This window comes from Erythrolamprus reginae, chromosome 11, assembly GCF_031021105.1.
Source record: "Erythrolamprus reginae isolate rEryReg1 chromosome 11, rEryReg1.hap1, whole genome shotgun sequence".
Lineage (NCBI taxonomy): Eukaryota > Metazoa > Chordata > Lepidosauria > Squamata > Dipsadidae > Erythrolamprus > Erythrolamprus reginae.
Window position 1 is genome coordinate 8,127,849 of NC_091960.1, and position 17,022 is coordinate 8,144,870.

General features: G+C 43.5%; 1 protein-coding gene across 1 annotated transcript in view; it reads left to right on the forward strand.

The window, feature by feature from the left end:
* IGLON5 (IgLON family member 5) overlaps window positions 1-17,022 on the forward strand; it is a 156,288-nt gene that overhangs the window by 114,759 nt on the left and 24,507 nt on the right. Inside the window, 1 exon segment of the mRNA XM_070765009.1 lies at window positions 11,709-11,941. Within this exon segment, the coding sequence (XP_070621110.1) occupies window positions 11,709-11,941 (233 nt within the window).

The following is a 17,022-nucleotide window of genomic DNA, read 5'->3' on the forward strand; positions in this document are numbered from 1 at the left end:
TGCCGCCCCTCTCCGTAGACTCGGGACGGCTCACAACACAATAAAACAATTAATAACAAATCTAATAATTTACAATTTAAAATATTTTTAAAAACCCCATTATTAAGCAGACATACATACAAACATACCATACATAAATTGTATAGGCCCGGGGAGATATCTCAATTCCCCCATGCCTGACGACAAAGGTGGGTTTTGAGGAGCTTACGAAAGGCAAGGAGGGTAGGGGCAGTTCTAATCTCTGGGGCGAGTTGGTTCCAGAGAGTCGGGGCCGCCACAGAGAAGGCTCTTCCCCTGGGGCCCGCCAACCGACATTGTTTAGTTGACGGGACCCGGAGAAGGCCCACTCTGTGGGACCTAATTGGTCGCTGGGATTCGTGCAGCAGAAGGCGGTCTCGGAGATATTCTGGTCTGATGCCATGAAGGGTCATAACCAACACTTTGAATTGTGACCGGAAATTGAGCGGCAACCAATGCAGACTGCGGAGTGTTGGTGTAACATGGGCATACCTGGGGAAGCCCATGACTGCTCTCGCAGCTGCATTCTGCACGATCTGAAGTTTCCGAACACTTTTCAAAGGTAGCCCCATGTAGAGAGCATTACAGTAGTCGAACCTCAAGGTGATGAGGGCATGAGTGACTGTGAGTAGTGACTCCCAGTCCAAATAGGGCCGCAACTGGTGCACCAGGCGAACCTGGGCAAACGCCCCCCTCGCCACAGCTGAAAGATGTTTCTCTAATGTGAGCTGTGGATCGAGGAGGACGCCCAAGTTGCGGACCCTCTCCGAGGGGGTCAATAATTCCCCCCCCAGGGTGATGGACGGACAGATGGAATTGTCCTTGGGAGGCAAAACCCACAGCCACTCCGTCTTATCAGGGTTGAGTTTGAGTCTGTTGACACCCATCCAGGCCCCAACAGCCTCCAGACACCGGCACATCAAAATGGAGTGTGCATAGAGTTTGGGAAGCCTGCATAATGCTGCTGGGGAAAGGCAATTGTTTGCCATTTTTGCAAAAAAAAAAGTGGGTGAAAAATGGGCATCTTTGAGTGTTCCCTTCATTTTTTGGAGCAGTAGATTTTCACGCTGCTGTTTTCTGTTTTCTGATTTAGCCCTCCCTCCCTCCCTCCCTCCCTCCCTCCCCCCACCTGTCTTTCCTGGGTTTAAATAAAAGATAGCCCTGTGGCCAAATGCACGATTACCTGCCTATAATGCATTAATAGCAGCCAGCAATGACTTACAAAACGGCTAATAACTCTGTCAAGAGCAACATAAATTTGCCTGTCCTTGATTTTAATACGCTTGCATTCCTTCTGAACGAGACCATTTCCCGTGTCTGGGGGAATACAATTCCCTCAGCCCACATGAACGTCATTATTATACGGTGCTTTAGCGGAGCTTTTAGTTGATCCATTTAGTCTGCAAACCCCTTTTCTGTAACTTGTTTTCTGTTCTGTGTTTTTCCCCGACCGCACAGGGTTGGTTTGTACACGCTGCCAAGCCGTGTTGTGCTCGGTTTATAGTTTAATACAGTGTGAGAAACGTTGGCTTAGAGCTGTGTTTCCCAGCCTTGGTAACTTTTGAGATGGGTGGACAATCTGAGGTTAGTTGGGGGAAAGATCAGAAGCAACGTCCTCCTCGATCCACAGCTGACATTGGAACATCATCTTTCGGCTGTGGCGAGGAGGGCGTTTGCCCAGGTTCGCCTGGTGCACCAGTTGCGGCCCTATTAGGACAGGGAGTCATTGCTCACAGTCGCTCATGCCCTCATCACCTCGAGGCTCAATTACTGCAACGCTCTCTACATGGGGCTACCTTTGAAAAGTGTTCGGAAACTTCAGATCGTGCAGAAGGCAGCCGCGAGAGCCGTCGTGGGGCTTCCAAGATTCGCCCACGTTTCTTCAACACTCCGTGGCTTGCATTGGCTGCCGATCAGTTTCCGGTCACAATTCAAAGTGTTGGTCATGACCTTTAAAGCCCTACATGGCACCAGACCAGATTACCTCCAGAACCACCTGCTACCACACAAATCCCAGTGACCGATAAGGTCCCACAGAGTTGGCCTTCTCCAGGTCCCATCAACTAAACAATGTCGTTTGGCGGGCCCCAGGGGAAGAGCCTTCTCTGTGGCGGCCCCGGCCCTCTGGAACCAACTCCTCCCGGAGATTAGAACTGCTCCCACCCTCCCTGTCTTTCGCAAACTACTCAAGACTCACTTATACCGCCAGGCATGGGGGAGTTAAGATATTCCTTCCCCCTAGGCCATTACAAGTTATGCATGGTATGTTTGTGTGTATGTTTGGTTTTATAATAAGGGTTTTTAGTTGTTTTATTAATTTGATTGTTACATGCTGTTTTTATCATTGTTGTTAGCCGCCCCAAGTCTACGGAGAGGGGCAGTATACAAATCCAATAAATAAATAAAAATAAATAAATAAACGTGAGAAAATATTATTTTATGAAAGAGTCGTAGATGCTTGGAACAAACTTCCAGCAGACGTGGTTGGTAAATCCACAGTAGCTGAATTTAAGCATGTCTGGGACAAACATAGATCCATCCTAAGATAAAATACCAGAAATAATATAAGGGCAGACTAGGTGGACCAGGAGGTCTTTTTCTGCCGTCAATCTTCTATGTTTCTATGACTTCAACTCTCAGAATTCCCCACCCAGCCAGAGAAATTCTGGGGGTTGACGTCCACACCTTGTAAAGTTCTCAAGGTTGCGAAATACCTGGTCTTATAGCTTGGCATTATCAGAGAAGGATCCACAATAATGATCCTCACCCAGAATAGGTTGAATTCTCTTTTTGGGGGGATAATCTGTCCTGTCTGTCATTCACTCCATAAATTAATTAAATTATTGTTTTTTATTAATTTGTTAATGGAAAAAAGTCCATCAGGGGTTTCTAGTCACCGATAAATGCAGATAATTGTCTTTTCTGTAATCAAGTAAGTTAGCTTATTCATAAGCGCAACATTTGTTAATTTCACCGATTAATATCTCCATGGTGTGTGGTGTCCTTTTCGCCATTCTTTCTAATGGGCCAGATGCTTCATTATTTAAATACACAAAACCCTGATTTCCCATTCTGTTCAGCCCTAAATAATGAATGCATTTGAACCTTCTTTCTTTGTCCAGGGGGCCTCTCTGTGTGTCCTTCCTTCCTTCCTTCCCCTCTCTTTCTTTCTTTCTTTCTTTCTTTCTTTCTTTCTTTCTTTCTTTCTTTCTTTCTTTCTTTTGCTCTGTCTCTTTCTTACTCTCTCTTTCTCTCTCTCTTCTTTCTCCTTCCTTCCTTTCTCTCTCTCTTTCTTTCTCTCTCCCTTCACTCTCTCCTTCCTTCCTTCCTTCCTCCCTTCTCTCTCTCTCCTTCCCTTTTCTTTCTTTCTTTCTTTCTTTCTTTCTTCTCTCTCTTTCTCCCTCCCCCCTTTTCTCTCCCTCCATCCCTTTTCATCCACCATTCCTTGTGTACTTCTGTAGATGAGTGAAGGACAATGATAAAATACCTATCCATATCAAAGCTCTTTGTTCTCTGGATCTGCATCAAAGTCATGGAGATACAAATAGCCAATCTCCTCCTCCTCCCCCACCCTCCTCCTCTTCTCTTGGTCTTCTTCAGAATGGCCCCAGGGCTTCTCAAACACAGCTTTAAGATGAATGGATGTCGAATTCCCAGAAATCCCCAGAGAGCTATGCTGGGATTGGAAGTCCACTCATCCTAAAGTCACCAAGTTTGAGAAACACGATCTACACACTCCACCTTCGTTTAAGCTCTCCAAGGAGGAGACACAAAATGCCAAAATGCTTATTGCCATACTGTGGGCGTGGCTTATTTTGTGGGTGTGGCTTGATGGTCATGTGACTGGTCAGGAGTGGCTTGCTTGCTTTGTGACCTGGTAGGAGTGGCTTACCGGCCAAGATAAGTTTTCAAATAAGTGCTTGGACTCTTTTTCAGTGGATTAAGTCACATGATTTAAATGTGCCACAAACAGGACAAATGATAGGCAGCACTGTTTGTTGAGGAGCACAGTAATAATATGTTAAGGTTTTGTACTGGACCCACAAGGTTCAGTATGATAACAGATTAGGCAAGTTGCTCAATTTTCTTTAATTGCTATAAACGTTCAGTTTTAGTTAATGATATTGATAATAATATTGATTGTTTCTTCATTGCTTATTTGACCCCTATGGCAATCATTAAGTGTTGTACCACATGATTCTTGACAAATCTATCTTTTTCTTTAATGTACACTGAGAGCATCTGCACCAAGACAAATTCCTTGTGTGTCCAATCACACTTGGCCAATAAAATTCTATTCTATTCTACTCTATTCTATGATTAAAATGATTAAAGCATTTATGGGTAAAACATACTACCGTATTTAGTTATTTCCTATTTTAAAAGAAATTAAGGATCATACCAAGGTACGAGAGGAGGAAGGACAATAAAAAACTATTAAGTATTCAATAAATAGTGCATAAACTGCGTCCCCCTCCCCATGGGGTGAGCAGCCTCTTACTGCACACGTGCCATTCATAATTTGACCTCAGATGCGGTCCAACACCACCAATTGTTTTAGGGTGGGTGGGGGGAGGTTTTTTCCACTGTATTTTTTTATACACAGGATACTGTGTGGCATTTTACGCCGTGCCTCCAGATGTCTCTTCCACAAGGCAGTGATGCCACCTCCACCCACGCTGCAGGCTGTGAGTCAGCGTGCCAACATCCTCTCTCTTGCCATTTTTTTCATTGCCTGCTCTCCCCCCCCTTCTCCTAACCCCTCTCCCCCTTCTCGTCCCCCTGAGCAACCTGCCACTCTAGTGGATTCCCCAGCCTGAATCCGTGGAGACTCTGACCTACTTCCCAAGACTTCTCTGCCCTACAATTTTATTTATTTTCTTTGCAGAATAAAAGAAGGAGGAGGAGTCTTGAGTTTGTAGGAACGGAAAAAGGGGAAAGTGCTATGTTGGAGGGGTGGGGGTGGGGGGCTTTCCATATTCTATTAACCCCCATGAAGAGAGGCAGGAGCCCTTAATCCCATTTCCCAGGGAAAGATTTTCCTGGCTCAGTTAGATCTCAGATGATCCCGCTGTCGAAAAGGGAGGAGGACTGTAGACGCCAGGAGTAAACCCTGGAAATTTTAAAGAAGATTATTATTTTTATTTATTTATTTATTTTAAAAAAATATTTTTTATTAAATTTACAAAAATATACAAAAGAAGGAAGAGTAGATACATCGTATTTTGCATCATTATGTCGACATATAATCACATGCTCTTGTTATATTTATATCATATAATTATTCTGTTTAAGTAAACTTTATCAATTCAACGTGTATATCAATACCAAAAAGAAAAAAAAGATAAAACAAATATATCCGAGCTAAAAATTAAGTTTAAAACGTTCTGTCTCAATAACTTGTTACCTTTTATTTATTATTTATTAGATTTGTATGCCGCCCCTCTCCGTAGACTCGGGGCGGCTCACAACAGTGATAAAAACAATACGTAATGACAAATCTAACAATTAAAATCTAAAATAGCAATAGTACATTTTAAAAAGTCTAAAAAGCAAGGAACCCCAATATATAAAACATACATACAGTCATATCATGCACAAAAACTACCTAGGCAGGGGGAGAGGTTTCAGTTCTCCCATGCTTGACGACAGAGGTGGGTTTTAAGGAGTTTACGAAAGGCAAGGAGGGTGGGGGCAATTTGAATCTCCAAGGGGAGTTGATTCCAGAGGGCCGGGGCCTCCATAGAGAAGGCTCTATCCCTAGGTCGCACCAGATGGCATTGTTTAGTCCACGGGACCCGGAGAAGGCCAACTCTGTGGGACCTAATTGGCTGCTGGGATTTGTGCGGCAGAAGGCAGTCCCGTAGGTATTCTGGTCCAATGCTGATCTGGTCCTCAAAGAAATCCAGTATATTTATTTATTTATTTATTTATTGATTGATTGATTGATTGGATTTGTATGCTGCCCCTCTCCGCAGACTTGGGACGACTAACAACAGCAATAAAACAGTATATAACAAAATCCAATACTAAAAATAGTTAAAAACCCATTATATAAAAACCAATCATACATTCAGACATACCATGCATACAATTGTAAAGGCCTAGGGGGAAGTGTATCTCAGTTCCCCCATGCCTGGCGGCAGAGGTGGGTTTTAAGCAGCTTTCGAAAGGCAAGGAGGGTGGGGGCAATTCTAATCTCTGGGGGGAGTTGGTTCCAGAGGGCCGGGGCCGCCACAGAGAAGGTTCTTCCTCTGGGTCCCGCCAAGCGACATTGTTTGGTTGACAGGACCCGGAGAAGGCCCACTCTGTGGGACCTAACTGGTCGCTGGGATTCGTGCGGCAGAAGGCGGTCCCGGAGATATTCTGGTCCGATGCCATGAAGGGCTTTATAGGTCATAACCAACACTTTGAATTGTGACCGGAAATTGATCGGCAACCAATGCAGACTGCGGAGTGTTGGTGTAACATGGGCATATTTGGGAAAGCCCATGATTGCTTTCGCAGCTGCATTCTGCACGATCTGAAGTTTCCGAACACTTTTCAAAGGTAGCCCCATTTAACACCCCTGCTCTATCCCATGGTTTAAGTTGTGTGGACTTCAATTCCTAGAATTCCCCAGCCAGCATGAGTAATTCTGGTAGCTGAAATCCACACAGCTTAAAGTTTCTAAGGTTGAAAAACACTGCTGTGTCCACTGGGTTAGAGAAATCTTTGAGAAAGGGTAAGACCGGATCCTTACAGGAGAGAAATACCTGTGGACCTATATGTCATCTAGCCCAACATTAATACCTGAGAGAGTTCTACAGCAATGTATCTGTCAGAGCTGTGAAAACCATGTGGTAATTTTCAGAAGTCAGCATGGATTTGTCAAGAGCAAGTCTTGACAGATTAACTGTCTTTCGTTTATTATTATTTTTGATTGAGTATCTCCCTGAGTAGATAGTGGGGTAGTTGGGAACATAATATATCATGGCTTCAGTAAAGCATTTGACAAAGTACCCCATGACATTCTTAGCAAGATAATTAAGTGGGGTTTGAATGGCATGGCAATTATGTAGAGCTATAACTTTTTAAAACTCATACGTGCTCATCGGTGGTTACTCACCACGTGTGGGAGGAAGCAATTGGAGATAGCAAAGGAGTGCCACTAGGTTCATTTCTAGGGCCAGTCGTTTTCAACATTTTCATTCGTGACTTGGATAAAGGGGGCGAAGAGATATGAAGTGTTTCAAATGTCTTGGAACAAGGAAGATATTGTGGACACACAAGCCGTTATTCCACAATTCAATAGACATTCACATTCAAAATGAGCAGAACAAGTATTTTATTTATTTATTTTATTTATTTATTAGATTTGTATGCCACCCCTCTCCGTAGACTCGGGGCGGCTCACAGCATACAATGAAAAAATTCATAACGAATCTAATCAATTTAAAAAACTTTTTAAAACCCCATTATTAAAACAGACATACACACAAACATACCATACATAAATTGTATAGGCCCGGTGTGTGTGTGCCTCAATTCCCCCATGCCTGATGGCAGAGGTGGGTTTTAAGGAGTTTACGAAAGGCAAGGAGGGTGGGGGCAGTTCTAATTTCCGGAGGGAGCTGGTTCCAGAGAGTCGGGGCCGCCACAGAGAAGGCTTTTCCCCTGGGACCCGCCAGACGACATTGTTTAGTCGCCGGGACCCGGGGAAGGCCAACTCTGTGGGACCTAATCGGTCGCTGGGATTCGTGCGGCAGAAGGCGGTCCCGGAGATATTCTGGTCCGATGCCATGGAGGGCTTTATAGGTCAAAACCAACACTTTGATTTGTGACCGAAATTGATCGGCAACCAATGCAGACTGCGGAGTGTTGGTGTGACATGGGCATACCTGGGGAAGCCCATGATTGCTCTCGCAGCTGCATTCTGCACGATACCTGGAAGGAGAGGAATATCTTGGCTTTGAACCAAAAGTATTGGTGGAATATTTTTGTCCGCTCCAAGAATGGGGTGGACATTAAGGACCCACCACTCAAAAGGCCCTGTTCTTTACAATTGCTTCCGGTGGACTCCCACAGAGAAGGCTCATCCCCTAGGTCCTGCCAAACGACATTTCTAGTTGACGAGACCTGGAGAAGGCCGACTCTGAGGGATCTAACCGGTCGCTGGGACTCACATGGCAGAAGGCGATCCTGTAAATAGCCTGGTCCGATGCCATGTAGGGCTTTATAGGTCATAACCAACATTTTGAATTGTGTCTGGAAACCAATCGGCAGCCAATACAGTCCACGGAGTGCTGGAGAAACAGTCTTAAACTTCGGTGCGTCTTATACTCCAGAAAATACGGTATTTATCTTGTCTATCTGGATTTCCTTGGGGGCTTGACAGTGACCAAAGAATCAAGACAGATAACAAAGCAAGCCCCCCACCCCTTGAGATAATTTTTTTTTCTTTAAAGAAAAAGAAGGAGAAAGAACGACATAATTTCACTAAGTGGATAAGCTTGAACTTGTAAGGTCGAGGACTGTCACCTCTCCTTCTTCAAGGCCCACTTCTGCCTGGGTGTCTTGGCCTTAGAGCTTCATTGTGTCAGGAGAGAGTGAGCAGTAGTAGCACTTCGGTCATCTTTGGGGCCAGCCCTGATTGGAAAGGGTGAATGCAACGTCTTTCTTCCTTGAAGCTTTTGTTCCCCATTATCTTTATGGATATTTCTCCGGCCTGTGTCTGACAGCTGTCAGGGACCAAGAAATCAGATGACTTAGTGCCCTTTGCCTTCAAGCAAGAGGAGGAAAAACATTTAAATAATTAAATCTTCCATCTCGGAGCAGCAGGGCAGTGACAGCGTGTCTGTTGAAATTAGGGGCCTAGCCGGCTGTGAGAAACCAGGCCATGAGGTGGTTGTTGGTGGGGGAAAGATTCAGATAGAGGCGGTGGATGGAAACATCCAAACTAAAGCGGTTGCACTGGAAGGAGTCCTTGTAGACCAGTGATGGCGAACCTTTTTTCCCTCAGGTGCCGAAAAACCATGGGTGTGCGCTATTGTGCATGCACGAGTGCCCACAGCCATAATTCAGTGCCTCGAGAGGGAGAAAACAGCTCCCCCTGCCTGCTGGAGGCCCTCTGGAGGTCTGTTTCCCAACTTCTGGTGGGCCCAGTAGCAGTAATGGGCAGCCAAACTTTTTACTGCCACACTCTGGGTGGGGCTTATTTTGTGGGTGTGGCTTGCTGGCCATGTGACTGGGTAGGAGTGGCTTGCTGGCCATGTGACCAGGTGGGAGTGGCTTGAACAATCATCAGAATTCTTCAAGCCACTTGAACTGTTAAATTCTCGACTTGAACTGTTAAATTCTCGACTTGAACTGTTAAATTCTCGACTTACAACCTCACCAGTGTCGCTTTCTGGTGTGATAATTTGCTTCCTGCCCTCTCCTTCCTGGGTCGCCCCTTGACTCAAGCTGGGTAGCTAGGCGAATGGTTGCCGATCAGCTGTTGAGAAAAGAGGAGGGAGGAAATGGCCCCCTGCAGCTCCTGCCGGTGCTGGTGTCCCTGCTGCTTTCTGAGGAGGAGGAGGAGGATGGGAGGGGTGATGGTCAGCTGGAGCTGGGCACACAGCTTCATTTCTGCCAGTGGAACTGCGTTCCACCCCGTCCTGCCTACTGCCCACCCGTGCCCAGTAGGTTCGTGTTTTGCCTTCCTCGTGCTCCAAAGGCTTCCCTGGAGCCGAGCGAGGGTAAAAACATCCTTCCCCATCCCTCTGGAGGTACTCTGGAAGCCAAAAAGGCCCTCCAGAGTGTCCGTGTGAGCCAAAAATCAGCGGACCAACACACACAGGCGTGTTGGAGCTAATCTAGGGCAACACCTTGTGTGCCAGCAGATATGGCTCTGCGTGCCACCTGTGGCCTCCATGCCATAGGTTCGCCATCACTGTTGTAGACACAGTGGGTTCACAAAACTTAAGACCATGTTATCTCCTTCTTATATTGTTAAGAAGTTGTCATCTCCTTTGTTATATTGTTGCCAGTGGTGAGCCGCACCTGGTACGGGACCACACGGTAGTGTGGTAGTAAAAATCGGGATGCACACGTAGCTGCGCATGCTCAATGTGTGCACATACACACCTGTGTGAGATTCGGCTTCTGTGCATGCGCCACAAGCGAAATTTTGTACGAGGATGTTTGTGCGCGCAGGATTTCACCTATTTTCGCCATTATTTTGCGTCTGCCCGTAAGTATTCTGGTCCAATGCCATATAGGGCTTTATAGGTCATAACCAACACTTTGAATTGTGACCAGAAACTGATCGGCAGCCAATGCAGACTGTGGAGTGTTGGTGTGACATGGGCATATCTAGGAAAGCCCACGATTGCTCTCGCAGCCGTATTCTGCACGATCTGAAGTTTCCGAACACTTTTCAAAGGTTGCCCCATGTAGAGTTTTCTACATCTCTCTTTATAATCTATATGTGTGACACCTTACTTAACCTTATTTTTACATTCCAGCCTGTCATACCAACTTGTCCAGATTTTAAAGAAGTCTGTTTCCTCTTTATCTTCCATTTGAGTGGTTAGTCTGTTCATTTCTGCGCATTCTAATATTTTAGCTATGATCATTAATCTTGTAGGAACCGTTTATTTTATCCAGAATTGGGTGTATGTAATCCTGGCTACTGTTAGTATATAATGAGGTATTGAATTGATTTGTCCTTATTTATTTTTTCATCCATAATTCCTAATAGGAACATTTCGGGTTTCAATTCTGGGTTTTTTTTTACAAAAAGAGTTTATTTAAACAATTAAAATAAATAAAATTAACATTGCTTGACGTTCTTAGGCTTACATTTCAACAGTTTACCCCTTTTCCCCCCAAATATATTCTAAATCAGTTAAAGTATATTTACTAAAATTTGTTCTTCTTTAATTACCCAGTTATCTTATCACTTAAGCCTAGACTAAATTTATGCATGATAAAGAAAAAAGAAAAGAAAGGGGAAAAGAAAGAAAGAAAGAAAGAATAGAATAGAATAGAATAGAATAGAATTTTTATTGGCCAGGTGTGATTGGACACACAAGGAATTTGTCTTGGTGCATATGCTCTCAACGTACATAAAATAAAATATACATTTGTCAAGAATCATGTGGTACAACACTTAAAGAAAGATTTTTTTAAAATTTATTTTGTCCAATACACAATACATAGAAGAGAATAGACATGAGGTAATATATATAAAGAAAATATATAAAAATAGAGGAGAAGATATATGAAAGGAAGAAAATATATATGATATATGAGATAAAGGAAAGGCAATTGGACAAGGGACGAAAGGCACACTGGTGCACTTATGTACGCCCCTTACTGACCTCTTAGGAACCTGGAGAGGTCAATCGTAGATAGTCTAAGGGATAAATGTTGGGGGTTAGGGGTTGACACTATTGAGTCCGGTAATGAGTTCCACGCTTCGACAACTCGATTGTTAAAGTCATATTTTTTACATTCACGTTTGGAGCGGTTAATATTAAGTTTGAATCTGTTGTGTGCTCTTGTGTTGTTGAGGTTGAAGCTGAAGTAGTCATTGACAGGTAGGACGTTGCAGCATATGATGAATCCATCTCTGAGTTTTTCCCCCAATAATTCTTGACCTCTGGGCACGTCCTCCACATGTGGTGACACTCACTCTTGTTCCTTCTGCCTCCCCTTCTCCACAGCTGCTACATAGACCAACAGGTGACGCGTGTGGCTTGGTTGAACCGTTCCAACATCTTGTATGCGGGCAACGACAAATGGTCCATTGACCTGCGAGTGCAGCTCCTACAGTACAGCCCCTCCGAGTTCAGCATCATGATCAGCCACGTCGATGTCTACGACGAAGGGCTCTACACGTGTTCATTCCAGACTCAGGACAAGCCTCACACCTCGCAGGTGTACCTCATCGTACATGGTATGGGCGCAAGAAAAGGACCTGTAGGAATTATTGGATAAGTGGATGTTTTTAATGTAGAAATGAAAGCTTGAATTAAGATGGATACAATATAGAGTTTGATATTGTTTATACTGATGTACTGTAATGTAATTTTTCAATGGAAGGTAGGGAAAAGATGGTTGTTTTCTGAGGGTTTTTTTGAGTTTTTTCTTTATTTTGATAACATTATACAACAACAACAATAACAATAACACTAATTATTATTATTATTATTATTATTATTATTATTATTATTATTATTATTATTTCAATACAACACAGCAAACGAGATCACTATGCTGGATTTCGTATTCCATCACCAGTCGGGCGCTTCCCAAGCACCTAGGACTGCGTGACGTAGTGGCGAATTATGTTTGCTGATCCCAGTAAAGCGGTCTTTTGCAATTGACAGATAGAGATTTTGTCAATTCCGATGGTTTTCAAATGTCCGCTGAGATCCTTTGGCACTGCGCCCAGCGTGCCAAGTACCACTGGGGCCACTTTCACCGGCTTATGCCAGAGTCGTTGCAGCTCTGTTAAAAAGTGCTATGGCTAACATGTTGTAAGCCGCCCTGAGTCTAATGAATGAATGAGTGAGTGAGTGAGTGAGTGAGTGAGTGAGTGAGTGAGTAAGTAAGTAAGAAAATAAATAAGTAAGTAAGCAAGCAAGCAAGTAAGTAAGTAAGTAAGAAAATAAATAAATAAACAAGTAAGTAAGTAAGAAAATAAATAAGTAAGTAAGTAAGTAAGTAAGTAAGAAAATAAATGAATGAATGAATGAATGTCCATAAACAAGGGTGGCTTGGCATGTTTGGCAGATGGTTTTCAGGTATTTCCTGTACAACCAAAGCAATGCACAATATGGGAAGGATGTGGTACTTTCTCTCTCTCTTTGCTTAGAGTGGCTTTTTTTGTTATTTGGAGAGGAGCAGGAGCTTGAGATAGGACATTCTTGGCAAGCTCTTAGCCAGAGAAACACTGACTAACTCACAAGATAAGTTCTCAAGATTTCCAAGCTAGGAAAAGCCGAGAGAATGAGGGATTTGCTCCAAGCTACTTTTTTTGAGAGATTGGAGAAGGGAAACAGTGTCATGGGGAAGTGCCCGGATTCCAAAACCTGGAAATGTTGTGCCCAGATAAGACTTTTTATGGTGTAATTGTCCTGTTTTATTTCATGAGGTTTTACTGTCGATGGCAGAGAGAAGATTCCAAATTACATCGTCTCTCGCATCTAACTGGGCATTCTGGGAGTTGAAGTCCACAAGTCTTTAAAGTTTCATTTATTTATTTATTTAATTTATTTATTTTGTCCAATACACAATGAGGGTTTTAGTGGGTATATATCTATATACACATAGTAAAATACATGATGAAGGTTATAGAGGAGATGCTCATAGTAAAATATATCTAAGAAATAATAGAAAAGAAGATATAGTAATAGAACATATCAATGAAAGAATAGAAGAGATATAGGAATAGAAGAAAGGTATAGGAGATATAGGAGAGCAAAAGGACAGGGGACGGAAGGCACTCTAGTGCACTTGTACTCGCCCCTTACTGACCTCTTAGGAATCTGGATAGGTCAACCGTAGATAATCTAAGGGTAAAGTGTTGGGGGTTTGGGGATGACACTATGGAGTCCGGTAATGAGTTCCACGCTTCGACAACTCGGTTACTGAAGTCATATTTTTTTACAGTCAAGTTTGGAGCGGTTAATATTAAGTTTAAATCTGTTGTGTGCTCTTGTGTTGTTGCGGTTGAAGCTGAAGTAGTCGCCGGCAGCCAGGACGTTGCAGCATATGATCTTGTGGGCAATACTTAGATCTTGTTTAAGGCATCTTAGTTCTAAACTTTCTAGGCCCAGGATTGAAAGTCTAGTCTCATAGGGTATTCTATTTCGAGTGGTGGAGTGAAGGGCATTTTGGACATTCCTAAGATGTGGCTCACATCACAGGATAAACTCTCAAAACAGATCCTCAGAAACCAGTGCCTAGATCCTTTTGGATTCCTTGCAGAAACTATACTGCTCAAAAAAAAAGTAAAGGGAACACTTAAACAACAGGATATAACTCCAAGGAAATCAAACTTCTGTGAAATCAAACTGTCCACTTAGGAAGCAATACTGATGGACAATCAATTTCATTTTGTTGACAACACATTCAACTTTGTACAGAACAAAGTATTCAATAAGACTATTTCATTCATTCAGATCTAGGATGTGTTCTTTGAGTGTTCCCTTTATGTATTTATTTTTGAGCAGTGTATATGATGGCTTATCGTTGCAGCATCCAAATTAGCCAGTTCCAAAGTAGTCTAGTAAAAAAAGATTGTGAAGCTAGCCAAAGGATCTATAGAGAAGTAGCTCATCTCCATCTATTCGCCGCACAAATCCCAGCGACCGGTTAGGTCCCACAGAGTTGGCCTTCTCTGGGTTCTGTCGACTAAACAATGTCATTTGGCGGGACCCAGGGGAAGAGCCTTCTCTGTGGCGGCCCCGGCCCTCTGGAACCAACTCCCCCCAGAGATCAGAATTGCCCCCACCCTCCTTGCCTTTCGTAAACATCTCAAAACCCACCTCTGCCGTCAGGCATGGGGGAATTGAAATATCTTCCCCTGGCCAATATAATTTATGTATGGTGTGTTGTGTGCATGTTTTTTAAATTATGGGTTTTTAACTTCGTATTATTAGATTTGTATTGTACATTGTTTTTATCACTGCTCTGAGCCGCACCGAGTCTACGGAGAGGGGCGGCATACAAATTTAATAAATAAATAAATAAAATAAAAAATGGAAACTGCAGTTTAATGTTTCCAAATGTAAAATAATGCACTTGGGGAAAAGGAATCCTCAATCTGAGTATTGTATTGGCAGTTCTGTGTTAGCAAATACTTCAAAAGAAAAGGATTTAGGGGTAGTGATTTCTGACAGTCTCAAAATGGGTAAACAGTGCAGTCAGGCGGTAGGGAAAGCAAGTAGGATGCTTGGCTGCATAGCTAGAGGTATAACAAGCAGGAAGAGGGAGATTATGATCCCGCTATATAGAATGCTGGTGAGACCACATTTGGAATACAGTACTGTGTTCAGTTCTGGAGACCTCACCTACAAAAAGATATTGACAAAATTGAACGGGTCCAAAGACGGGCTACAAGAATGGTGGAAGGTCTTAAGCATAAAACGTATCAGGAAAGACTTAATGAACTCAATCTGTATAGTCTGGAGGACAGAAGGAAAAGGGGGAACATGATCGAAACCTTTAAATATATTAATGGGTTAAATAAGGTCCAGGAGGGAAGTGTTTTTAATAGGAAAATGAACACAAGAACAAGGGGACACAATCTGAAGTGAGTTGGGGGAAAGATCAAAAGCAACATGAGAAAATATTATTTTACTGAAAGAGTAGTAGATCCTTGGAGCAAACTTCCAGCAGACGTGGTAGATAAATCCACAGTAACTGAATTTAAACATGCCTGGGATAAACGTAGATCCATCCTAAGATAAAATACAGAAAATAGTATAAGGGCAGACTAGATGGACCATGAGGTCTTTTTCTGCCGTCAGACTTCTATGTTTCTATGTTTCTAAATAAATATAAATTCCTAAAGAAGGGTGTGTGTAATTTGGTCCCAGAAAACTCAAATCTCTTTCCAGGTGTCAAAACCAAAAAATCTCTCTTTCTTCCTTTTCACTTTCTTCCCCAATCCCCAGTTCCCAGACGACTCCAGCCTTTCTGCCATATTAGCAAAAGCCACCACTGCAATACTACGCACCCCATAATTATAATCCCCTTTTCTCATAGTTGCTGGAGCCGGGAAGCTGCTACAATACAAACTGATTAGGCCCAGTCTGTGATAAGCAACCTGCAGATGAAGGAAACAGCTGTTCTCCTTCTCCCGTAGCTCTGCCAACTCTAGACACAACCCCAGTTTATCATGGAAACAGCCCTATCTGGGGGAGGGCGTACTTTTTTTTCATTGAGGGAGGGGGGCATCTTTCATTGCAACAGGGAAGGGAGCCCGTAGCATCCCACGCTGAGATTTGTGGAGGAGGCCGTCCAAAAATAAGGCAGGTGGGATGGTGATTGACAAAATCTGGGGAGTTCAGAGCACCACATCTTGAGTGTCTCGGTATTTTCTCCTGAGGGTTTTCTATCAGCAGTGGTGCAGGCTGGTCACTAGATGTCAGGAGAGTTGGCTGAAGGAGATTTTGGAATTCCCTTCATCGACCAAGTGCAAATCTTTACATTGCCAACAGCATTTTAACAAATTAACAGAGTTGGAAGGGACCTTGCAGGTCATCTAGCCCAGTGTTTTTCAACCAGTGTGCCGCGGCACACTAGTGTGCCGCGAGACATGGTCAGGTGTGCCGCAAAGCTCAGAGAGAAAGAAAGCAAGAGAGAGAGAAAGCAAGAGAGAAAGAAAGCGAGAGAGAGAAAGCAAGAGAGAAAGAAAGCAAGGGAGAGAGAGAAAGAAAGCAAGAGAGAGAGAAAACAAGAGAAAGAAAGAGAGAGAGCAAGAGAGAGAGAGCAAGAGAGAGAAAGAAAGCAAGAGAGAGAGAGAAAGAGAGGGAGGGAAGGAGAGAGAGAGAAAGACATAGAGGGAGGCAGGGAGGGAGAGAGAAAGAGAGCAAAAAAGAGAGGAAGGAAGGAAGAGAAAGAAAGAGGGATAGAGAGAGAGAGAGAGAAAGAGGAAGGAAGGGAGAGAAAGAGGGAGGGAGAAAGAAATAGAGTGAAGGGGAGGAAGAGAGAGAGAGAGAATTTTTTTGTCCAAACTTTTTTAGCGCCCCCCTCCCCGCTCAATGTGCCCCATGGTTTCGTAAATGTAAAAAATGTGCCGCGGCTCAAAAAAGGTTGAAAATCACTGATCTAGCCCAACCCCCTGCCCAAGCAGGAGATCCTTACACCTGCCTCTGCCTAGGATCGAACTCACAACCTTCTGATTGGGAGGCAACAGCTCCATCTTTAGGCCATAACAGCTGAGCTAGAAGCCTCTCCTTTCAGTTTAACTGGTGCTCCCCATTTCTGTCTAGGACGAATAAATGCTGGAGTATAGAGAAAATGTGC